We start from the raw sequence: 25,942 nt of genomic DNA, 5'->3' as shown, positions 1-25,942 counted from the left end.
CACATATGGTAGGAGTACTACCTGGGTGGGGGTGTTTATAGCACAACCGAGAGGCACAAATCATGTCGGATTGTCCCATTGTGGGTGACGACAAGTCTGTCCACTGGGGAAGATGCTCTCCACCAGACGCCTCTGTTGAGAAGTTTCCTTTATCTCAATGTTTTGTCCTTAATCTGTGGGGTGACACTTACATACCCTGTGAATATCTTGACCCTCAACAAACTCTCCCCATTGGTTTTAGCATCTATAGAGGATCCCTTCCTGAGTCAATCATTACATTGGTAGTTGCAGAATGGTAATTTCCCCCATTCTATTATTCCTACTTTATGTATTATCTGACACTCTTTTGTAAAGAAAACTTCCTCTCCACCCTCTACTCCCATTTAGAGTGTCACTACGGGCTCATGGATTTTTAGAACATATAAAGTTATAACTCTTCATCACTATTTTTTTTTTAGGGCCACACCCATGGCATATGGAGGTTCCCAGGCTGGGGGTTGAATCCCAGCTGCAGCCGCCGGCCTATGCCACAGTCACAGCCACGTCAGATCTGAGCCTCGTCTGTGACCTACACCACAGCTCACGGCAATGCCAGATCCTTAACCCACTGAGCGAGGTCATGGATCAAACCTGCATCTTCATGGATGCTAGTCAGATTTATTTCTGCTGAGCCATGAGGGGAACGCCTCATTCTTCTTTTTGTTATTTAAATGATCTCAAATTTGTACAAAGGGAACCCCTTCGAGCTGGATCCTATGACCTTTCCACATGTTGCTGTCTCTCTTTGAGTATTTTCTTGCTTTCCGGCACAATGAGATGCTCCAAGCTCACCTTAGACATTTACTGCCATATGCCTGGTTCTTTTTATGTGGGAGGGAGATTGAGAGAGTGAGACTAAAATCTGGGGAGAAGGCTGATAGGGAAGGCAGCAAGAAAGATTTAGGGTAAGGAAATACTTAAGCTCTCCGAGCCTGAATTCCTCCCCTAGAAAATGAACATTATCATGCCTATGGCATGAGTAGGTTGTGAGAATTAATAAACCTGATGATGGGCATGTTCAATATGAATGGCATGTGTTTGAAATTCATTGGACATTAGCATTACTAACATCCTTCCAACCAAGTCAGTTTCTGTGATACTTGTGACTTCCAATTACTGCTTCCCATGCAATTTATGATTTAACTTGCTTAAATTGGAGTTTCTATTGTGGCTCAGCAGGTTAAGAACCTGATAGAGTATCAGTGAGGATTCAGCTTCGATCCCTGGCCTCGCTCAGTGGGCTAAGTATCTGGTGTCGCTGCAAGCTTTGGTGTGGGTTGCAGATGCGGCTGGGATCCGGTGTTGTGGTGGCTGTGGCATAGGCTGGCAGCTGTGGCTCCAATTTGACTCTAGCCTGGGAACCTCCAAATCCGCAGGTGCGGCCTTAAAAAGAAAAAAAAAAAAAAACACCTCGCTAAAATTTATGTTCTGAGGCTTTGTTTAATATTGTTCTAAAATGTTATGAAGGCAACTAAATGGGGTTAAATAGTGCAGACTCTAAAAGACGAATGAAGCAAAGATTGTCAAGGGAATAACAATGCAAATTTAAGGAGGAAGTCAAAGATACACAGCCCACACATACAGCATACATATTTGGGTCTATGCCTTGACAGATCTGATTCCTTTTCCTTCCAATTGTTTTGTTTTGTTTTTTTTTGGTCTCTTTACCTTTTCTAGGGCCGCTCCCTCGGCATATGGAGTTCCCAGGCTAGGTGTGTAATCAGAGCTGTAGCCACCGGTCTACACCAGAGCCACGGCAACGCGGGATCCGAGCCGTGACTGCAACCTACACCACAGCTCACGGTAATACCGGATCCTTAACCCACCGAGCAAGGCCAGGGACCAAACCAGCAACCTCATGGTTCCTAGTCAGATTCGTTAACCACTGCGCCACGATGGGAACTCCATCCTTCCAGTTTTATAACTAATGTACAGCACTGTTTAAGGTGTACAGCGTAATGATCTGACATATATTTATAATGCAAAACAATTACTTACCACAGTAAGTTTAGTCAACCTTCATCACCTCCTATAGTCACAAAAACAAATCTGTTTTCCTTGTGATGAGAACTTACAGGTTTCTTCTTTTAGTGAATTTTAAATATACCCCCATAGAATTGTCGATTACACTCATGATGTTGTACATACACCCCCAGTACTTATTTATCTTATGCTGGTTTGTACCTTGGGACCTACTCCCCTCCCCCAGCTGCCCCACAGGAGGCAGATAGTGACATCTGTTCCTTAACCAGTATCGCCACCTGGTGGTGGTGTATTCCAATTGCAAGTCCAGGCGCAGAAGGCGGGCGGGGTGGGTAGGCGGGGTGGGTTAGGTGGGGAGGCCCTGGGCTGAGTTTGTCAATGCACACGATTTAAGTAAAGCCACAGCAGTAACCAAAACTGCTGTTATTCAAAACAAAACATCGAATAACAACATTTTCATGCTTCATCTCGGGAATGCTTACTTCAATAGAAGCAACATTCTAGTATGACAAAGAAATCGGACTGCGCTGAATGCAAGGGCATTCAAATCATTCAACAAACATACGTACAGCTCCTACTATGCGCCAAGCTTGGGATCCATCAATGAGCAAGAAACAAAAATCCCGCACTTTGACATGGGATGCCTCTTAATATGTTCTCTATACTCTTTCTATAGTATATAAAACGAATCTAGATAATTTGTAAAGCTCTACGGATTACCAAGTTCCCTCCAACATCTACAGGTCGCATTTTGTGGTCCTACTGAATGGAGAAGCCGGGCGCAGACCCACTCCAGCCAACCTAAGAACTCACCCTTGAAAAATCGAGTTATGCACGAGTTAGAAGATGTCGTCGGTAGAGCCGGCAGGGCTGACCATGAAAGAATAAAACAGAAGTCACCGTCCCTCACTTTTTATCCTCAGAAATATTGTTTGCAAGAAGCAGGGGATCGAACCCGTGGAGGATGGAGGGTGACGGTGCGTTTCGGGCTCTGAGGCTCCAAAAGAGATGCTTGTTCCCCCGCAGAGCCCACAGGGTGACAGACCGGCCACTCTGGCGTCCAGGACTTCTGGTCACCTTCCAAGCGCCTGGAAAAGACCGGTTTCCAGACGCGGGACCCCCGGCCACTGACTCTCGCGCCCCCTAGTGGCAGATGCAGCCGGGGGCCGGGCCCGGAACGAAACTACCTGACGGAACCCGGAGTGCGCGCTCCGAGCTTCCGGGGAAGAAGACAGAGCAGGACCTGCGCGCGGCGGTTCCTGCGCCCGGGAAGGAGGCTATGGCCATGGGGGCTTGGGGGTTGCGGCTCTGGAGGGCCGCTCTCCGCGGCGAGGCTGGCTGGAGTGAGTGTCAGCGGCCATGGGGACGGGAGCCAGGATTAGGAGGTGGTGTCCGTCCAGAATGGGCCAGAGGCCGATCCTGGGAGGCCCCGCCGCGCTGGGTGCGGAGGAGGGTCTTTAAGCCCCTGCTGTGGCGGCGGTGCCCTCCCGCCCTTGGGGGTACCGATCCTAGGGGGGCGGGACGGCTCTGGGTGGGGGAAGAGCCCATGTGCCGGTGCATACACGTCCTGATTTCCCCGTGGGAACACTCGTACACTGCTTGCCCGATTTGGGGCAAATCAGGGGAACTAAATCAGGGGACCTCTGATTTGGGGTTTGGAAAATAAACTCAGCATTTCTCGATTTAGATACGGGGAGGTTTGCGCGCGGGACCTCCAGTCTCTTGGAGCTTTCATGTCCCCGAAGACCTTTCCCAAGCGACAACTTTGCTCACCTTCCCAATGACCGGTCTGGTTTGGACTCCACTTCCCGGTTACTTTCTGCCCTTACTGTCAAGCACAGATCAGGATACTGCCGAGGAAACTGGGAAGTGGAGCTCGATGGTGAGAGAGCACAGTTGAAATGAAGGTGCGGCTCTGGGCAGGCTGCAGTTTTCTTCCGTCGGCGTTTTAATGATTAGTATTGGAAAGGGTTTAAGTTTACCGCTGAGCTCATTTTGCTAAAGGGCGTTTAAAATTCCCTTGCCTCTTGCTCTTGTTGTAGGAGGGTAGTGATGTGGGAGTGGAACAGGGTAGGTTAGTAGGTTATTTTGTCATATTCATTTTTAAATTACTGTTGTGTCAGTATTCACATCTATTGTAACTTCTGCCCAGGATTGATAGCAACATCACCAGCTTCTCAGCTGTCACCGACCGAACTGATAGAGATGCAGAATGATCTCTTTAACAAAGAGAAAAACAGGCAGCTATCCTTAACTCCCCGGACTGAGAAGATTGAAGTTAAACACGTTGGGAAAACTGACCCTGGCACTGTCTTCGTGATGAATAAAAACATTTCAACTCCTTATAGTTGTGCCATGCGTAAGTAACGAATCAGAATACCGTTTTGATGATTTTACATAAATCGGAGGAAGAACTAGGGCAGAGGAGACAAGATGCTGTAATTGCTTCCTGAACTTGCTGGAAATTCCCCTTACTGTCTTGCTGTGTGTTCGCTGTCAGCTTAGCTGTCCATGGGTCTGTCAAGGTTGTCCTGGATTTGATTGCATCTGGCTGAGTCTAGAGTGCTAGGGTTTCTGCAGAAGGCAGACCTGAATGCATTGCTACTAGTGTGCTTGCCCCTTTTAGACACACTCTGGTGGAATGTGAGCAGTCACCATGTGAGTCCCATTAAAAGATCTGGGGACAGAGGGACCTCTCTGGCCTCAGATGACTCGCTTTTTTGCCTTCCTTTCCTTTCCTGCTCTTTAGAGCCTAACCGACATCTTTTATCTGCTTGCACTTGCCTCTGTGTGTGTTGTGTTTTGTTTACATTTACATGTACCTGTAGTAAATGTGTGGGTGGAGATGTGCGTGAGATGAGTGTGATTGGGGTAAAAATATTTATTGTGTTCATTGGGGTAAAAATATTTATTGTGTTCATATTGAGATAACAATACCCTGGTGCGATTTTGTGTGGAAATGCAGGGAACAGAGGCTTGATACATTATTTTCAATCAGAATGCTTTTTGTGGTAGCTTTGATAGAACTGGTAAAGTTTAAATTCCAAAAGGACAAAAAATGCATACTTAGACCTACATGCTTGTCATATATAATTAGCTGCATTGCTCAGATTTTTGGAAAACTTATTAATGATTCTATTTAAATAATTAATGATAGGTAAAAGCCTAAAGTGACCTGAGTGTATACTCTTGATCTTCCTTTACCTTAGCACTTGAATTAGTACTTAGAATTTCTTGTTTGCTGAGCATTTATAGAACCTCTGCTGTAAGATAGGCATTAGGAATATGGAGGAGGCGAAGATAATGCTCAGAAGGCATTTTACACACATCACATGTACAGATGAAGCCTCTGAACCACTCTCAGCATGACCCCCGCCCTCAGACTTGCTTATCATTCATACTGTCCATTATTCAGTAAACTTATATTGAGTACCTGTTATAGTTTAGGCCTGGAGCTAGACTCTAGATATAGCGGTGAGTGAGCAAAAATCGGCATGATCCCTGCCTTATGGAACTTAATTAGACTCTGTGTTTTGAACACTTCTGTGAATAGTTGTGTACTCAAAAAAAATCTAATCAGGATTGGAGGTGAACTCTAGAGTCGTATGACAGACCAGAACTGATTGACTTACATGTGAATTCATACTGATAGTTTACAACTGGTAACTATAGCATTTAACTTGAAGAGTGCATGTTAAGGAGATAAGAGAGGGTTTAGGAGCAAGTCCCCAAACACATCCAGAACAGACTTCCCGTGGGTGTATATTTTTATATTTTTCTCTCCTAAGTGGTGTGTATGTATATCCAGACATCCATAATGATACGCCCATGATGCTGCTCTCTGAATGTTTAAGTGTAGCTCTTGGAAAATTGTTTATTACTTAATAATTGACAGGTTAATTTCAAATTAGACTTATCCTTAATGATTTTGTAAATGCTTTCTTTGGGTAATTTGATTAATAATTAACAATACATTTTCCCATTTGACTACCACATTATCTCCTAATAATAGATTTTAGTGGCTATGCTTATGGGATAGATTAAATTGCCATGATCTGAAGGGGGAGGATTCATTTGTGTCTTCCTCCTATATGAAATGGCTGAACAGGAAATCGAAGAAAAACAAACAAACAAAAAACAAGGAAAACAATACATTGGCTGTGTTGGGAATTCTTTTTCTATTGGCTACAATTTTTTTTTTCTCCCCAAAAAAGGCAGCTTGAACCATCTTGCCTTTCTACTGTTTTATTTCTTTATATAGCACTTAAACATGTAACTTTTCACTTGGGTTTTGTTAGATTTAGATCTTCAATCTGTTTTAAATTTCTAGATTTAAGTGAGTGGTACTGCAGGAAGTCCATTCTGGCCCTTGTGGATGGACAGCCTTGGGACATGTACAAGCCTTTGACCAAGTCCTGTGAAATTAAATTTCTTACTTTCAAAGATGATGATCCTGGAGAAGTAAATAAGGTATTTCTCCCTCTGTGTTCTTTTGTCCTTCTTCCCCCTCCCCGCCAGGTTTTTCCTTCTCTTTTTTTTAATTAAAATCTATTTTTTATGGAGTATGAAATATGCAGATATGGTCAGATTCAGATATTGTACTGTACTAGGTAATCAGGGTGTTACTTGGTAGATTAGGCATTTTCATAGTTCAAAAATTCCCAGTGGTGTTCAATTCGCTATATATGGTATAACCAAATACATATTAATATACTTATTTTACTTTAGCACAAGTTTGTTAACAAGTTAACTTTATCTTGGGTTAAAAATAAAGTTACTGGAGTTCCTGTTGTGGCTTAGTGGGTTAAGAACTCGACATAGATGTGGGTTTGAGCCCTGGCCTTGCTCAGGGGGTTAAGGATCCGACGTTGCCACAAACTGTGGCATAGGTTGCAGATGCGGCTCCGATCTGGCATTGCCTTGTTGTTGTGTAGGCTGGCAGCTGCAGTTCTCACCTGACCCCTAGACCAGGAACTTCTATATGCCACTGGTTTGGCTGTTAAAAAGAAAAGAAAAGAAAAAAAAGAAATTAAAAGAAATAGATGTAAATTCTGAGAGTAAGTTAGGTGCATGACAAAATTTGCTCATTTGTTAAGGATAGAAATATTTGATTCAGAGGAGGAAAAATTCTGAAAGTGCAATGGAGAAAGGAAGCAGTTTTTTTTTTTTGAAATAATTATCCTAAGAGCTAGATTTATTTAAAAGTGTATATAGAGGAGTTCCTTTTGTGGCTTAGCAGGTTAAGAACCTGACATAGTGTCCATGAGAACACAGGTTTGATCCCTGGCCTCTCTCTGTGGGTTAAGGATCCCGTCTTGCTGATCTGGGATTGCTGTGGCTGTGGTGTAGGCCTGCAGCTGCAGCTCTGATTTGACCCCTAGCCTGGGAACTTGCATATGTTGTAAGTGTGGCCCTAAAAAGAAAAAGAAAAAAAGAAGTACAGTTGCTACCAGATAATAAAATTGTAAAACTGTTTATTGCCTGATAGACATTAGTGAGTCTTACCTTACACAGGCATCGCTAACCACATGAAGGTGGTGCTCCATTCCCTTGTGGGTTTTGCTTGGTGGAAGTGATGTCATGGCCTGATGGTAACAATTGCCTCATGCTGAGGATGGGCAGATAGTGGAGAAATAGTTCCTAAGTCAAAAGTCAACCTGAATTTTAATGTTGAAGTAATGTTAATGAATCTTAGTGTGTATTATGTTTGTGTGTATTTTATTTTTCTAGGCTTATTGGCGTTCTTGTGCCATGATGATGGGCTGTGTGATAGAGAGGGCGTTCAAAGATGAATATGTGGTCACTTTGGTCCGAGCTCCAGAAGTTCCAGGTAATGTGCTCATATAAGTAAACAAATTAATAGCCTTCATTTTATGATCTAAATATTCATTTGTTGCAAAGTAGTAACTTTCCATCCTAGCAGACTTGACTTTGCTTTTTCTCCCCCCCTAAAAAAAATGCATAGTAAGCATCTCTCGAATCTGCCTTCTTTTCCTCAGCATAATATTTTCGAGGCTTTTAGTATAGCCTGCAGCAGTGGTTAGCTTCTTTCTCCTTATTGAGTGGTATTCCATTGTATGGCTAGCCCTGTTTCATTTATCCATTCACTGGCCTTTGATTGTTTGCTTTGACATTGCTCTCTATTTTGGTTGGATTTATAGTAATCGCTGGAGCTTTCTGCTATGACGTTGTTTTGGATAAGAGACTTGATGAGTGGATGCCAACAAAAGTAAGTATAACTCTGTGGAGTATTGATTTTGGAGTCTGTGCCTTTCTTTGTTAGAATGATTCCTTGTTAGTATTGTTGAATAGTACTGCATGTTGAAGTTATTTAAAAGACTGTGTAGCTATCTTTTTTTTTTTTTTTTCTTTTTAGGGCTGCACCACGGAATATGGAAGTTCCCAGGCCAGGGGTAGAATCGGACCTGCAGCTGCCGGCCTACACTGCAGCCATAGCAACTTGGGATCTGAGCCACATCTTTGCCCTACACCAAAGCTTGCAGCAACACTGGATCTTTAACACACTGAGCGAGGCCAGGGATTGAACCTGCGTCCTCATGGATGCTAGTCGGGTTTGTTACCACTGAGCCATGACAGGAACTCCTGTCTATCTTTATTGTTGCTTTTTCATCATATTTAAAACAGAGGCATATGATTAAGTATATTCACACCAGGGTGGTAATCAAGATATATAATATAGAAGCTTATCTTGGGAGTTCCCGTCGTGGCGCAGTGGTTAACGAATCCGACTAGGAACCATGAGGTTGTGGGTTCGGTCCCTGCCCTTGCTCAGTGGGTTAACGATCCGGCGTTGCCATGAGCTGTGGTGTAGGTTGCAGATGCGGCTCGGATCTGGCGTTGCTGTGGCTCTGGTGTAGGCCAGTGGCTACAGCTCCGATTAGACCCCTAGCCTGGGAACCTCCTTATGCCGAGGGAGCGGCCCAAGAAATAGCAAAAAGACAAAAAAAAAAAAAAGCTCATCTTGGTTGATATGGTAGAGGGAGCTGGGAGCCTCACCTCCTTGGATTCTTAGCACCATTTTCAAATCACTGCTCTAAACCATTTTAGCCTGTTGCCTATTGAGATCTTCCTATAAACAAGGGTTACATTGAGAGTTTGGGGTGAATTAAAATGTCAGACTTTGACAAAATTCACCCAGATAGCAGCACACTAGCTTCTTCTGGAATTGTCTGCCTTCAAAATGAGGGTCTCTTTGTTGGTCTGGGTCTTGGGGAGCAGCCGGAGCCTGGCTCACAGAGAGGGTCTAGACCACGTCCTGTGTAGTTGGGGCTGCTGACAGCTTTCAGAAGTGAAGCCTAGACTTAGTCGTGATTAGGGAAAGTAGGTAAAATCCTGATTCTTAATTAAGCAAAACTGTATGCCCTGCAGATTGGAAGTCTGGAGATTAGAAAAGGGGAGGTGGTGTAGCATATCATTTATCAATTCCACTGTATACATCTTTCTTCACTTTTTTTTTTGTCTTTTTAGGGCTGTACCTGTGGCATATGTAGGTTCCCAGGTTAGGGATCAAATCAGAGCTGTAGCTGCTGGCCTACACCATAGCTCACGGCTCGATCCCTAACCTGCTGAGAGGGGCCAGGGATTGAACCCACATCCTCATGGATTCTAGTTGGGTTTGTTAACTGCTGAGCTATAATGGGAACTCCCTTTTTCACGTTTTAATATCTCTGGGAACAGGTATGTCTTATAGAAGATAGCATCTTGTTATAATTGGTAATTTTTTTCTTAGTAGCACAACTAAAGGTTAGTAAAATAGTGTAATTCCTAAAAGCAAAAATTTTGGAGTCAGGGCAGATTTGGGTTTAAATTTTGGCTTTGTAAGTTATTTCTTGTATAATCCTGCCCATATTGCTTAATATCAAGAAGGAGATAAGTTCCCTGGTGGCCCTCCGGTTGAGGGATCCAGCATAGTCACTGCTGTGGCTCAGGTCATTGCCTGTGGGTTCAATCCCTGGCCTGGGAATTTTCACATGCTGCAGGCACAGCCAACAACAATTAAAACAGAGGGAAAGATGAGGGAAACAGGAAGAAGAAAGACAGGGAGAGAGGAAAGAGAGGCATAGGGAGAGATGGGGGGGGGGGTCAGGGAAGAGATTGGAACCGTTCTGAATGATCCCTGGACTCATTTCAATATCATTTCTTTCTTTTTTTTTCCCCAAGTCTGTCAAGATTCTTATTTTATTGGGGGAGTTAAGTATAAAACGAATGAGATCAAGAATAAACTCTCGTTGTCTATGAAACTTACTGTCTCATTTTCCTTTTTTATTTTATTTTATTTTATTTTTTTTAGTTTCTTTGTCTTTTTGTCTTTTCTAGGGCCGCACCCATGGCATATGGAGGTTCCCAGGCTAGGGTCTAATCGAAGCTGTAGCCACCCGCCTATGCCAGAACCACAGCAACGCGGGATCCGAGCCGCGTCTGCAACCGACACCACAGCTCACGGCAACACCAGATCCTTAACCCCCTGAGCAAGACCAGGGATCGAACCCGCAACCTCATGGTTCCTAGTCAGATTCGTTAACCACTGAGCCACGACGGGAACTCCCTCATTTTCCTTTTTTAAAAGAGAAATGTATTAGTTAATTGTAAGCACCATGGGGTTGAATGGAAGGCTTAGAGACGGTAGAGGAGAATTACATTCAAGTAACAGCTATATTAAACTATTAATATGGACTTGTTGTATAGTAAATTATCCCTTTGAGAATGGCGAAGAGTCATTTCATTCAGAAGAGTCCATTAGAAAGTTTATGGAAAGGATTTAGTACAGAAATTATTTGCGTAATAGTGCTTGATCTTTTCAGTATTAGTAATGATTTATAGTGTGAAAACTCAATTATAGTTCTTATTAAAAATCTCATAAACAAATGTGTATTCATTATTTTAATTGTGTAAAATTGACAGTTTCATTAAACAGAAATTTCTAATTGAATTTATGCTGTATTTTGGACAAGGCCAGTGATGACATTTCCTAGTGAAACTTTCTGATTCATATAAACAATAATTTTTTCCTCATGTATTTATTTAAAAAATTTAGTTTTACTCACAGTATAAACAAATTTTTATTTCTTACTATTTTCTTACTAGCATTTATACTTGTTGCATTATCATTTTAATGAAACAAATGTATAATTTGAATGAAATGTTTATTAAAATTTCTTTGTAGAACTATCCTTAATTATTTCTAATACAGGCCGATATTTAATTGTAAGTTAGCTATATGTTTTATAGTTTGTAGAGTTAGGAGAAATTGCTAATCCTACATTTTATGTTTCAAATATTTAATTGTTGCAAATTTATGCTTCTTTCTTAACAAATTTTCTTTTACTTGTAGTTGGATTTATAATATTAAGCATATAACTTTATTTGTCTTATAGAGAAATACTTTTAAGTAAATTGTTACAGAAAGTTAATGCTTTCATTTTTAAGGAGAACCTACATTCCTTCACAAAAGATGCTCGTGCTTTAATTTATAAAGATCTTCCATTTGAAACTCTGGAAGTTGAAGCAAAAGTGGCATTAGAAATATTTCAACACAATAAGTAAGTGTTGGGTTCCTTTAAAACAAAATTAAACCTCCCAGAGTTTTATGTGATAAAGAAAATTCAGCTCTTCAGAATCTTTCTGATTATGTGTACATGGGACACCTTTTAGTTTTTAGCTCTGTAATCTCTTTTTTGTACCAGCCTATTTTCTTTCGTTCTTTTCATTGCTTATTTCACTGAGAAAAAGTGCCCTCACAACCTTTGATGATTTTCTTACTTTGTTTTACCTTTTTGTCAGCCAGTCCTTCTCTTTATGTCACTGTAGCAGTATGTTTCCCTTTTTTCCTTCTATTGTGAAGTGATAGCATATGTTAAGAAACTATTATTTTGAATTTAAATTTATTTAAACTGTATTGCATTTGGCAACCTTTCCTTCCCATCTTTCCACTCTTTAAACGAAAAGAGTAAGATGGAAAATGCCAGTTGTTTGGAGGGAGCTAACAGCTGAAATAAAATGTTCACACAGCCAGGACTTAAGTCTTCTAAATGGAATTATCTATTTGATGGGTTTTCTTTACCAACATTTAGTTCTTCCTGGCTTCACAATTCCCTTTCTCATAGAAAATTTCCAGTTTATCTTCAACTATTTGTGAGAGCATAAACTAAATTTAAATATTAATTTAATTGAAATTAGAATTAATTAGAAAAGGAACTCTGCATTGCAAAAAATAACAGATGCTAGATTCTGAAGCCAGAATTTTGCACCTGCAGTTGTTAAAGGTAATGGGTTAGAATTCCTTAGCTCTTTATAAATTGAGGCACTAATTCTCATGAGGCTAGTTTATAATATTTAGCATATTCTAGAACTAGCATACTTAGAAAACAGTAGGAGTATACTGAACTAAAGTACAAATGGTTCTTTACAACTAAATTACCATTAATTCTATAAGAAAATTCCTTGAATTAGAACATATCAAGTAACCTCCCCTGGTAAAATTTTAGGGCCGTGTTGTATGATAGAAATATAATCTGAGTCATCTATATAATGAAATTTCCTAGTAGCTACATTAAAAAAAAATCAGAAGTGAAGTTTAATCATACAGGTTTATTTGAACAGTGTATCTGAAATGTTATTTCAACATGTGAGCAGTATTAAAAAAAATGATATTTTTATTCTCTTTTTCATACTGTCTTGAGAATCTAGTGAGTATTTTACACTTAAGGCACATTTCAGTGAGGACTCATTACGTTTAATTGCTCCACAGCTACCATATTGGACAGCGTACTCTAGACTTTGATTCCATGTACACCGAGATTTCTTTTTCTCCCCTGACTCATCTGTCAAAGGAGAGGCTTGTAGGACTTTGGTAACTTCAGCTCAATGTGTCGAAGGAGGTGGTAGATCATTTGGGAGCAGATTTAAGGGGACAGAGAGTTTTGAATGGTTGACGCTGGATCAGTGATGGAGCCTTCCTGCTGCAGGGGGAACTCTCAGTGGCTTTGGCTCTCAGAGGATGGGAGCATCCCTTAGAGGTGGATCAGGAGGAACAAGTATTCAAGGGAATTGTCTTCCTCAGTAAATACATCAGGACTCTGGCAGAAGGGGTGTGGGCAGTAAGTGGATATTTTTCATGAACTAATGCCTCCCAACCTTGCCCCACACACGTGTAATATTTGTATAGCATTCTGGGGTACATAGGCAAGGCTCTTAATGGTGCGTGGTGAAGTCATGATTTGAACTTGGCCTTGCAGTGTCATCTTTGCTGTTAGCTCTGCTCACAGACTCGAGTAGATTTGAGAGACATTTAGGCAGTAGAATTGACATGACTTGGTAGTGAATTGGATGGAGGGAGTGTGGTAGAAGAAACAGAAGTGAAGGAAAGTCCGAAATTTTTCACTTGGTCATGTGAGTGATTGGTGGTGTTATGTTCTAAGCTAGGGAATTCAGGAATAAATTTGGTGAGAAAAGAGGGGATAAGTTTTTGTTCAGTTTGAGAATTTGGGAGTGGAAGGTGCTTGTGGATGTCCAGAAGTATCTTGGCTATATGGTCTAGGGCAGAAGAGGTATGTGGGTTAGACGTAAAGGTGTGGAAGACAGAAGTGTGTAAGTGGTTATTAAAGCTGTATAGGAGTTCCCTGGTGGCACAGTGGGTTAAGGATCAGGCATTGTCACTGCAGTGGTTTGGATTGCTGCTGTGGGGTAGGTTCGATCCCTGGCCTGGGAACTTCCACATGCTGCTGGTATGGCCAAAAAAAACAAAAAACAAAACTGTGCAAACAAGGAGGTACCTGACAAGAAAGGTTGGCGGAGTCCTGGGGCTGTGGCTAGATTGAAGGAGGTGAGAGTGAGGCATGAATGGGAAGTGAGGAAGGGGAGGCTCCAAGTGTAAACCCCCTTTCAAAAACTGGCTGAAGAGGAAGACAAAGGGAAGTAGCTTTAAACACCATTTTGTATATTTAGAAGTAAAAAGTTTTTTTCTTTGCTGTTTTTTAGGTACAAATTAGATTTCATAGAAGAGAAAGCATCTCAGAACCCTGAGAGAATAGTCAAACTGCACAGGTAAGTAAAAAATTAAAAAAAAAAAAATTAGCTGCTATGCTAATAAGGTTTAGTTTTATTGTTACTTGACTAATGCATGACTGAAAAAGATGAATTTATACATTAATTTGTTATTCTTTTCTATTGCTTCAATTTTTTGATATGGTGGTAATTGGAAGCTTTGTTATCTTCAGGAACAGCTGTGGTTTCTGTTCCTCATTATATTGTTTGTTATTTTTCTTTCTGCATTTTAAGAGTTGGAAACCATAGTTAAAAAATGTGGGTTTTAGAGTTAATTTGAATTTGGGCAAAATATTCATTGTTATGAATTGAGCATAACTCGTGTATATGGAAATACGAATGCTGACTAACTGGTTATTACTTATGTTCATATAAGTAAAGTTATCTCACAGCATGAATTCTGATGCAGGGATGAGAGAGAGAAGACAATGCATTATGCAAAAGCATCTTCATGGCCTGTATCTGCTTGTTGCATCCTTATGTTTTCTCGACTCAGACTTAACTTTTTTCCTCTAACAAGCTGCTCTCTGGACATCATCTTTCCTACATGCTAAATTCTAAATTGTGTTGCAATTAGTTGTTATAAGATTTTAGGTTATCAGTTTTGTACATTGAACCCACTTGATAGCACAATGTGTTCAGTGATCTTTAAAAATCTTTAAAATTATATCAGAGTTCCCATTGTGGCTCAGCAGTTAATGAACCTAGCATCCATGAGGACTCAGGTGCGATCCCTGGCCTCACGCAGGGGGTTGAGGATCTGGCATTGCTGTGAGCTGTGGCGTGGGTCATATGCCGCTCGGATCCCACATTGCTGTCGCTCTGATGTAGGCCAGCAGCTACAGCTCCAATTGGACCCCTAGCCTGGGAATCTCCACATGCTGTGGGTACAGCCCTAAAAAGACAAAAATAAAAATAAAATAAATAAAATCTTTAAATTTATATCAATGCTAATTAAGCAAAAGACTCACTGATTTTAATTTTCAAAATTAGAGTCTCTTCGCTTGAGATCATTGTATCAGGGGCCATTAGAGGCTCAACTGATCCATGTGGATTGTTCTTGATTAGGGATATAGTGGCAAAGAAAATGAATATATGTTTTTTTCATACTATTGTAAGTGATTTGAATTGAGGATCTATTTGTTTATTTTTTTTTATTTTTATTATAGTTGATTTACAATGTTTTGTCAATTTCTGAGGTTCTATTTGTTTATTTTTAAAATTAAATCAGATTTGGTGACTTCATTGATGTGAGTGAAGGCCCTCTTATTCCAAGAACAAGTATTTGTTTCCAGTATGAAGTATCAGCAGTTCATAATCTCCAGACCCAGTCGAGTCTTGTACGAAGATTCCAGGGTCTCTCTTTACCTGTGCACTTAAGAGTAAGTAAAGTTAATATCTCAGGTCTCACTTTGGGTGTGGGTGTGGGCGTGATTCTGGTCTTGGTTTTTATACCAATTTGAGGGACATACATTTTAATTTTCATTAAGCTGTGTGACACTAATATTTTGTCAGCTTGGGTTTATGAATAAAAACAATCTTACCCGGAATGTAAATAGATAATTTACAAATGAAATACTAGTTGAAAAATATTAAATGAAATTGAGATAGTATTTTTAGTTTTTCAAATTAGCATGTGGGAGGGAGCGGCGAGGGGAGGTGGAGCACATACTGATAAGACCTTCTGGAATGCCTTTTGACCTTACACCAGGCATGTTCTTCTCCTGATTCTGAGGATCTTTTCTCTTTATTCCGTATCATTGTCCGTATTGCTCCCACCCATGCTACTCCTTTTCTTTTTTTAAATTAGACTTCTGATATTGAGACAATTGTAGATTTATATGCAATCATAAGAAATAATGCAGAGAGATCCCAAGTTCCGTTACCCAGTTTCTCCAGTGGTAACATGCATCACACATAGAGTTGGGCATTAATGCCGTGAGCACTGGAGGGTGGGCATTGATGCTGTGAGCACCTAGAGGATGGGCATTGCTACAGTGAGGACGCAGAACTGTTCCTTCACAAGGATCCCTCCTGTTGGCCTTTTATAGTCACAACCACTCACATCTACTCCCCTCTGCCCTGCCTGCACCTCTTTGCTTCTGGCAGCTACCAATCTGTTCTCCATTTTTATAATTTTGTTATTTCAAGAATGTCATGTGAATGAGATCATTCAATATATATATTTTTTTCTCTTTACGGCCACACTTGTGGCATATGGAAGTTCCCAGGCTATAAGTTGAATCAGAGCTGCAGCAGCAGACCTATGCCACAGCCACAGCAACGTGGGAACCTAGCCACATCTGCAACCTACACCGCAGCTTGCGGCAACACTAGCTTAGAGTCTCCACCAGCTCTTTTTCCTTTTTTTTTTTTTTTTGGCTACACCTACAGCACATTCCCAGGCCAGGGATTGAACCTGTAACACAGCAATGACGATACCTGATCCTTAACTGCTAGATCACCAGGGGAACTCCTGTTTTCCTTTTATACAAACCATGTTTTCCCTTTAAATATACCAGGCTGCTCTTCCTCCAGAAAGGTTTGCATGAACATACTTAGTAATTTCACCTTTTCTTACAGATTTTACTAGCTCATTTACCAGTGTGTGAAGTTGTCCATGACTGACCCATATCCCTTAGTGTCACCTTCAGATGACTTAGTGACATCGATGTGGTCATTATGCACTTGGCAGTTTTCGTTTATGCATTCTCATGTGCTGCTGCTACAGAAGATTGCTGAGGATTAAGGAAACTGGTTCTATAATTTTACTGTTGTCTTTGTTGGTTTTACTTATTCTTTAGGTTAATTTACCAAATTCTCTAAGTCTGCTATTTCAGTGTGAGGTGTCATAGTTGGCTCTTAATGATCCTCTCTCTATGATTGCTTATGATTTGAAGAATGACCTCTAGCATGTTGAAATTGGTGATTTAAGGAAGAACCATAGGAAAGTGGGGCCAATTTTTGTTTCCCATTAGAACTACTTTCTAGTGATTAAGAAGGACAAAGAAGAAGAATGGCATATTCAGTCTTTAAGTCTTCTTTTTCTTAAATGCTAAACAAAAAGCTGTTCTGTATAGTACATATCTTCCTTTTTTCCCTACTCAAACTCACTTTTGTAACCAATTAGCTTCATTGGTGCTGCCTAGTTTTATATGTATGTGTTTTGTTTAAAATTTATGTAAAGACTCAGCCTATTTTTCACTTTACTACTTTATTTAATTTGTAGTAAATCTGTTCTTTTCAAGGCACATTTTACAATATGGAATAAGCTATTGGAAAGGTCTCGGAAAATGGTAAGTGTTTTTAACAGCTTGTGAGTACATGTCTGTGAAGAAATTTTCCTTGAAATTAAGCAACAACCGTCACCACCACAACAAAATAATAAAGAAAAAGGAAAAGAAAGAGAAAGAAAGGGGAAAAAAAGGAATTAGTTGTCTCAATAGCTAAAGCAGTATTGCAGTTGCTGACCCTAATAGTATTTTGGCAGGAGAAAAATTATTTGGCAGTTCTCTTTGTTTTTACTTGTTAATATCATGGGAATGATATTGTAGAACTTGAAGAGAAATAGTAATAATTCAGTATGATTGTAATGTTGTTAATTAGGTCTTACAAATTTTTTGTAAACTTCATGAACATTTAAAGATTTGCCAGATATGTTTTAAAGTCTCCTTGACAGTTGACATATTAAATGTGTAAATGTCCTGAAAAACCAAATTTGAATACTTGTGTTGTTATAATTTATTCTGTTATTGGAGTTCCCATCGTGGCACAATGGAAACAAATCCGAGTAGGAACCATGAAGTTGCAGGTTCGATCCCTGGCCTTGCTCAGTGGGTTAAGGATCCGGTGTTGCCATGAGCTGTGTAGGTTGCAGACGAGGCTCGGATCTGGTGTTGCTGTGGCTATGGTATAGGCCGGCAGCAACAGCTTTGATTAGACCCCTAGCCTGGGAACCTCCATATGCCATGGGTGCTGCTCTAAAAGGACAAAAGACAAAAAGGCAGGTGGGGGGGAGGCTTAGGTTAAACATGTGGTTCATTGATTCAACTACACAGGCTTGTTGAATGTCTGTTATGTGCCAGGAACTGTAGGTGTAGTAATGAACAAAATCTACTTGCTGTCCTCAAGGAAGTTATTGGATTAGGATAACTAGACGCATCAGCAGGCAATTCAGGTCTGCACATGTGGGGCTCTGTCATAAAGAGGAGAGGGGCCCAAACCAAGCTAGGGGTTTGGTTAAGGAAGGTTCCCAGGAATTGGTATTTCTTAAGCTGGTTTTATAGGGTGAATAGGAGTTCCCCTTGTGGCTCAGTGGTTAACGAATCTGACTAGGAACCATGAGGTTGCAGGTTCCATCCCTGGCCTTGCTCAGTGGGTTAAGGATCCAGCGTTGCCATGAGCTGTGGTGTAGGTTGCAGACGCGGCTCTGATCCCGCGTTGCTGTGGCTCTGGTGTAGGCCAGCAGCTACAGCTCCGATTAGACACCTAGCCTGGGAACCTCCATATGCCGCAAGAGCAGTCCTAGAAAAGGCAAAAATAAAGAAAGAAAGAAAGAAAGAAAGGGTGAATAAAAGCGGGCCAGGCAGATAATTTGCTTGGGGGCGGGTTTATTTCAGAGGAAGCTCCTTGCCTAAGAGGCATGGCCGAATGGAGAGCATGGTGATGTAAGATGAATCTGCATGTGTAGTCATGTGTAGGGTGGGCGATGAGTCCAAGTAACTTTGTTGGAAATAAATACGAGGGGCATGTCTTTGGTGATACGGAATTTCCTTCCCCTCCTGAAGGTGATTGGAGGTAACTGGAGAATTTGAACAAGGAAGTGACCTATTGGTAAACTATTCCTATTAAAATCTCATTCCGGGGGCATCATGGCAAATAGCTGTGACTTAAGCCAGCAGTCCTGTGATGGATAGTAGATGGTGGGATCCTAAAGTCCTGCAGGCCATTGAAAGTGGCTGTGAGAGTTACTTAGGTGGAATGAATAGGACTGGTGATTAACTAAGCAGGCAAGAGAACTGCGGATTCTCTCATGCCAGGCTGGCCACCTGGGTAGAGCCCTTCACTGAAATAGGTAATGCAGGTTTTAGGGGCATGGGGAACACAGTGTAACTCCATTTGTTTGCTAAATCTAAGCGGCATATAATAGAAATGTGAACATACAGATACCTATTTCTACTAAATCTGTCATACACTATCTTCAAAATAGAAGTATTAATATTTTTCAGCATAAAATTTTTGCATCGCTGCCAATATTTTTCTTTCTTTCTTTTTTTGCTTTTTAGGGCCACACCTGTGGCATATAGAAGTTCCAGGCTAGGGGTGAAATTGGAGCTGCAGCTGCCAGCCTATACCCCAGCCATAGCAATGTGGGATTTAAGCCGTGTCTTTGACCTACACCACAGCAACGCAGGATCCTTAACCCACTGAGTGAGGCCAGGGATTGAATCTGCATCATCATGGATACTGGTCAGGTAGGTCCCTTACAACTGAGCCACAATGGAAACTCCTGATATTTTTCTTATTTTAATGATTTCATTTTATAGATGAAAAAACGACAAACTCAAGAAGTCTAGATATATGTCTCAGATTATATTTTTAACAGAATTGTACTTTACTTGATAATTTATATTAGGAACTTGGTTATATACGTTTTCTTCTCTTTCTGCTTAACTTTCTATAATAATTACTATTGAAGGAGAAAAGTCAAAGGATCATTATAAGAGAAGGATTGTGGAATGACTTTAAGTGGTGGGTGAAGGGTCAAACTAAAAGTGTTCATTAGAAAAGTAAAGCTATTTATATTTTTACAGGTAACTGAAGATAAAACTAAGCCTACAGAGGAAAGTGCATCTACCTAGTAACTTCCTCAATTTAAATATGTTTAGTAAGTTAAAATAAAAGTTTTCTATGTAATGTTTATGCCTGCTTGTAAAGATTAACTCTTTTCCTCTGTGAGATTTGTATTGACACTTACTTTTTTCTTTCTCTAAAGGGTGAAACAGCTTATGTTCACAATAAAATTTTACACAGAAACAACTCTGTCCCCTCCTACTCCTTGGAATGTAACCCTTTGCCATGTTTTCTCCTTTCAGTCTTTTTGTCTGCATGTATAAACCCATATGTACAAATACAAAGGTAATCTTTTAAAAACATAAATAGGATCATACTAATTTCCATTTTTCACCGTTTTAAGCAGTGGTGCAGTCAACATCCTTGGGCAAAATGGTGAGTGTTTTGTAGGTAGATTAACTATTTGCTGAATAACAAGTATTTCCTCCACACTGGCCATCGGGCTGAGCCTTTCACATGGAATCTCTTCTGTAGTCCTCCCAACAACCTGCGTGGAAGGTGTTTCCATTTTGTAAGTGAGGAAACGGGAGAGCACGGAACTGGCAGGTAAAAGCCGGAAGTGGCCCCAGGTGCTTTCTCTCACATGCTCTGATGTGCTACTCTGCACTGTCTCTAAGTGATTCTGTAGGAATACATTTCTGGTAGTAGACTTCTTGACAGCTGCTGCTGGAGCCTAGCCTCCCAAACGGTTTGCTCAACGGCAGCCCCAGCAATAGTGTCTGAGGGCACCGGCTTCCCCACGCCTTGCGCAAGTCTTGATGATCAGTTTTATAAAATGATTTGCCAAAAAATTTCTTCCCATTCCAGGCCGAATCCTTTGCTTTCAGTGCTTGGTGCACAGGTTTTGTCTGAGTATCTTACTTCTTCCCTGGGTGGGATCTACTTTTCCTAGAGTCTGTATCTTCCTGTTCCTTGTGCACAGCTTTCTCATTGTACTGGAGTCCACAGTAAGTTCCGTCTGAAGAAAAAGTGGCTAAGAGGTAAGCCCTTGCCTGTCTACAGCAGCTTTGTTTTACAGCCTAACATTTGATCAAGTCTTTGGTCAGACAGAATTCTAGATTGAAAAATAATTTTCTGTCATGAGATTGAAAGCAACTCTGTTATCTTCTGGCTTCTGATGTTGCAAATGAGAAGTCTGATACCAATCTGATTCTGTTCCTTTTTATATAATCAGTTCTATGCAATCCTGCCTTCCTCCCCAGCTCCTGCTCTGTCACACAACCTACATGCACACATATCTTGGGCAGTTTGAGGACTGTATTATACTTGGTGTTATCAAGTACTAAAATTTCATATCTTTAGCTAGATCTTCAACTATTCTCCTTGGTACTTTCTTTTTTTTTTTTTTTTTGTCTTTTTAGGGCCACACCCACGGCATATGGAGGTTCCCAGGCTAGGGGTTGAATTGGAGCTGTAGCTGCCAGCCTGCACCACAGCTAACTAGCAATGCTGGATCCCTAACCCAGTGCAGTGCCAAAGATCGAACCTGTGTCCTGGATGCTAGTCAGATTTGTTTCCACTGAGCCACAATGGGAACTCTCTCCTTGGTACTTTCAATTTGACATTTCTTTTGAGCTCTAGGAAAGTTTCTGTTTTTTTAAACATTTTATTCTTTTTTTTTTCTTTTCTTTTTTTTTTTTTCCTTTAACACCTTTTAGTTGGATTTTGGATCTTCTGCATTGTTCTTCTATATTTTTTTCCTCTCATTTGTCTTGGATTTATGTATTTATGTTCTAATGTCTTTAATTGAGCTTATTATTTTGTCAAGCATTTTTTAAAGCCTATTTAATTTTTTTAGCTTTATTTTTTATTTTTTTTTTTAGGGCTGCACCTGCATATGGAAATTCCCAGCCTAGGGGTCCAATTGAGCTGTAGCTGCTGGCCTACACCACAGCCACAGAAATGCCAGATCCGAGCCGCTTCTGTGATCTACACCACAGCTCATGGCAATGCCAGATCCATAACCCACTGAGCAAGGCCAGGGATCAAACCCATGTCTTCACAGATACCAGTCAGATTTGTTACCACTGAATGACGACGGGAACTCCAGGTGTCAAGGTAAAGCTCTTAGAGGTACACGTTCATAGCATCTTGTTCATGTATTTTTTTTTTTTTTTAGGACCTCACCTGAGACATATGAAAGTTCCCAAGCTAGGAGAGGAATTGGAGATGCAGCTGCCAACCTACACCATAGCTCACGGCAACGCTGGATCCTTAACCCACTGAGTGGGGCCAGGCTAGCCTGTGTCCTCATAGATACTAGTCATACTCGATACCGCTGAGCCATAACGGGAATGCCCCTTGTTCGTGTTTAACAGATGTAGTATGTACTCATGAATCTTTCTGAAGATACTAGTAGATATATATTTATTCCTTTGTTCATGTATTTCCCAGTCCCTGAATGATATCTTTCTTCTAGAGACAGATTTTTTGCTTATCTCAGTCTTTCATGTTTCAGCCTCCACCCCTCAAACTCCCAGTCTAGTGATTTTTGGTTGTTAGTTGTTTTAGTTGAAAATGTGGCTGCAGGGAGCCCCAGCTCTGTGGTAGGGGTGAGGTTTGGCTTCTTTAAGGATGAGTAGGTGAAACTGGCTGTTATGATGGGGATTTTCTAATGCCAGAATGAAGAGGTTGTCAGTTTTGGTGACTGGTTTCTACAACGACGACTCTCATTCTCCCTCGACTCTTCTTTACTTATTTTATGAGTTCCCTCCAGTAGCTCAGCTGTGTAAATATCTGGATTCAAGCCCTTCTGTCTTTGGAGGTCAGAGGTATGGGGTAGATAGATACCAGCTAGTTTGGTTTAGACCTTTAGTTGACCCCATTCTTTTTAGCCCCTCCTCAGTCTTCTGTCTTCCACATCTCTGAGCTTCTCCAGGCCAGCTGGGCAGGTCAGCTCTCTCTTCTGCTGGACTCCCCCCACATGCGTTCTGAGGTGGTGACATCCTCTCCTGTTGTACCGGTCACTCCACTGTCCATCTTTTAGGAATTGGTTGAAATTCCTGGCCTGTCCTCCCCCATTCCCCTTCTTTGCGGATTTATACTTTGAATTTTTTCTTTTCTTTTCTTTTTCTTTCTTTCTTTCTTTCTTTCTTTCTTTCTTTCTTTCTTTCTTTCTTTCTTTCTTATCACATCTATAGTTGTATAATGATCATAACAATCTGATTTCACAGGATTTCCATCCCACAAAATTTTTTTTTTCTTTTAAAAAACTGTTAAGTATTTTGAGCATACAAAAAATAATTTAACAAACCTTTATTTGGAAGGACATTTTTCCTGCTTTGTGGCACCTGGCACTGCTTGAACATCCACTAATTGGTGACGTCCCCCTTTTAACAAGTGGAGAGTGAATTTCCAAACCTTCTCTGTCCTGGTGCAAGGTGTGAGGCTGTTTTCCCCAACAGCTTCTCTGTGGTGTAATAATGGGCATTTCTTAGACTTCATTTCTTGTGAGCCATTTGTTTTTTGCTTAAACTAGTAGAGCAGATCCTATTGTTTGTAACCAGCAGGTTGACTTATAGCCACTACCCAGATTAACCATTGTTAACCTTTTCCCTGATCAGATCCTTTAAGTAAGGAAAAAGCTGGAGTTCCTGTTGTAGCTCGGTGGTAACAGACCCAACTAGTATCCATGAGGACACAGGTTTGATCCCTGGCTCACTCAGTGGACTAAGGATCTGGCTTTGCCGTGAGGTCGCAGATGCGGCTCGGATCCTGGGTTGACTTGACTGGTCAATTTGTCTGCCCCCGGCACCACTCTGACACAGGTTATTATAGCTGTATGGCACTTTTTGATGTATGGTGTGGTAAGGTGGTTTTTTTTTTTTTTTTTTTTTTCAAAATAGTCATGGTTTTTGGATTAGTTTGTCACCTTCTGAGTGACTTGTCTTAAAATCTGCTTTTCTGATACTGATATTTCTACATGAGATTTCCTTAGGCTAGTGGTAAGTATTTTTCCATTCCTTTTAACTTTTCCTGTCATTATGTTTTAGGTTTTCTCTTTAAACGAACATATAGGAATCTTTTTTTTTTTTTTTCCTGCTTTAAAGTCATTCTCCTAGAATAGTTGTGGACTTGACAGTTTACATTTGCTTATTTTATTTTGAGACTATTTTGTTAGCACTATGTATTTTGGTTTGGAATTTTTATAACTTGGTGGCAGAATATTTCTTTTTATTCATTAAATAAGGATCCTTAGTATCCCTAAGAATGATTCCCCCCTCTTAGTCTGTTTTCCTAAGTTTGTTTCTTCTTTAATATGGTTCCGTTTTCACACTAGATTTTTACTAGTATTTACATGGTATATGTTTTTCTGTACTTTTTCAACTTTATGGTTTAAATTTGTCTTTTGTAAACAGCATAAAACTGTTGTTGTCTTTTAAAATCCAGTCTTGGAATTACTGTCTTTTAAGAAATAGATTTTAATTCATTATCCTTTTCTGTAATTACATTTCTTTGCATTTTTTTCCCTCTCCTTTCTTGCCATATACTGGATTGATCCAGTTTTCCTTATTTTCTCTTCTTTTTTCCTTTTCATTTTAGGGGTTGCATGTTCTGTTTCTAGCCTTTCAGTATATACTATCCTATTTGTGTTAAAGAAAGGTGTACCATTCTTTATTCGGTCCTCTGTTGATAGTTGATTTTAAGTTTTTGCTGTTAAAATAATGCTTCAGGAGTTCCTGTCGTGGCGCAGTAGTTAACGAATCCGACTAGGAACCATGAGGTTGCGGGTTCGGTCCCTGCCCTTGCTCAGTGGGTTAACGATCCGGCGTGGCCGTGAGCTGTGGTGTAGGTTGCAGACGCGGCTCGGATCCCGCGTTGCTGTGGCTCTGGCGTAGGCCGGTGGCTACAGCTCCGATTCAACCCCTAGCCTGGGAACCTCCATATGCCGCGGGAGCGGCCCAAGAAATAGCAACAACAACAACAACAACAACAAAAAATAATGCTTCAGTTAGTAGCTTGTACATATGATGCTCCACGTGTGCCAGTAGTTCTGTTATAGAGATTCTTATAGGTGATCTTACGGGCCCAAGCGTATGTATATTTTAAGTTTTGGCAAATATAGACAACATCCTTTTGAAGATAAATTTATCCAATTAGATTTTAGATTTCATACAGTCAAATATATAGAAAGAAAGGAAAAATATTTATTTTTAGTGACAGCTACTACTGCAGTGTTATTTCTAAGGGATCTCAAAACTGGATGTTATTACGTCAAGCCTACCTGAAGAGAGAAAAAGGACAGATTTTCATATATGACTTTTTTAATAATGGAATTTCTTAAAAGGAATATGGAGACTGCCTTCTTGAGTTGCAGAATTTAGGAAAAGGCAGATTGATGCCTGAGTTGTCTGTAGTGCGTCCATATACGTCAACTTGAAAAACAGTCCCCCAGGCTTTTCTGGACATGCACATATGCCAGGTACAGACAATTTCCAATAGCATAACAAACTGTATTTCCAAAGTCAGTGGAGACTTGGGTACGTTTTCCCATTTCACTTAAGTGTGAGCAAGGGCCCGAGCTGAGTGAAATACCGAAGTGTTTAAAATGATGCTTCTTTCCTACGGGAGCTCATGATCTAGAAGATAGGATAGCACGTATGCAAATAACAGGGGGCACAGTGTGAAGCGCTTTTCTAGGAGAGGTACAAACTGTACTTGGGGAGAACAGAGGAGAAAGATCACTTTTGGGTGCAACCATTTTCAGGGCTCTTTTCCTGTGTGCTCAGCATGGGCAAAGGGGTCAGAAACTGCTGAACTGTTAGCATTTGGGAAAGGATGGCATTTCCCTAAGTGGAGCCTAGGAATAAAGATTGCTGAGGCCTTGACAGCACACGAGTGAGCAGGTGAGATAGGGTGGCAGTGACAGTTCATGCTTGTTTCCTTAGTCAGCCAACCCACTCTTTTGGCAGGAACGAGCACCCAAGTCCTCCTCATTGACCTTCCCTAACTACTGCTCCAAGCAGCAGCTGATTGGTTAGGCCTAGATAGTACAAGGTCATTG

General features: G+C 40.7%; 1 protein-coding gene and 1 non-coding gene across 4 annotated transcripts; both read left to right on the top strand.

Moving 5' to 3' along the window:
* The first annotated feature begins 3,160 nt into the window (after positions 1 to 3,160).
* Positions 3,161 to 20,124, top strand: MRPL39 (mitochondrial ribosomal protein L39). Of its 3 annotated transcripts, none has more exons than XM_047794864.1 (10): positions 3,161 to 3,365; positions 4,175 to 4,381; positions 6,353 to 6,492; positions 7,753 to 7,852; positions 8,184 to 8,251; positions 11,470 to 11,582; positions 14,020 to 14,085; positions 15,317 to 15,467; positions 17,334 to 17,381; positions 19,899 to 20,124. In XM_047794864.1, the coding sequence occupies exons 1-10, from the start codon at positions 3,176 to 3,178 to the stop codon at positions 19,944 to 19,946; spliced, it is 1,131 nt and encodes a 376-aa protein (XP_047650820.1). In that variant the 5' UTR covers positions 3,161 to 3,175; the 3' UTR covers positions 19,947 to 20,124. The 3 variants fall into 3 exon arrangements, with proteins under 3 accessions (XP_047650820.1, XP_047650828.1, XP_047650837.1); XM_047794872.1 differs by lacking the exon at positions 19,899 to 20,124 and adding an exon at positions 18,873 to 19,349; XM_047794881.1 differs by lacking the exon at positions 3,161 to 3,365 and adding an exon at positions 3,710 to 3,929.
* LOC125114427 (small nucleolar RNA SNORA29) lies at positions 5,998 to 6,136 on the top strand. Its single transcript, XR_007131792.1, has one exon. It is a non-coding gene; the product is annotated as a small nucleolar RNA SNORA29 (small nucleolar RNA).
* Positions 20,125 to 25,942: the final 5,818 nt, after the last annotated feature.

Source organism: Phacochoerus africanus, chromosome 1, assembly GCF_016906955.1.
Source record: "Phacochoerus africanus isolate WHEZ1 chromosome 1, ROS_Pafr_v1, whole genome shotgun sequence".
NCBI classification, from domain to species: Eukaryota; Metazoa; Chordata; class Mammalia; order Artiodactyla; family Suidae; genus Phacochoerus; species Phacochoerus africanus.
This window is presented reverse-complemented; position numbering and strand designations above follow the sequence as displayed.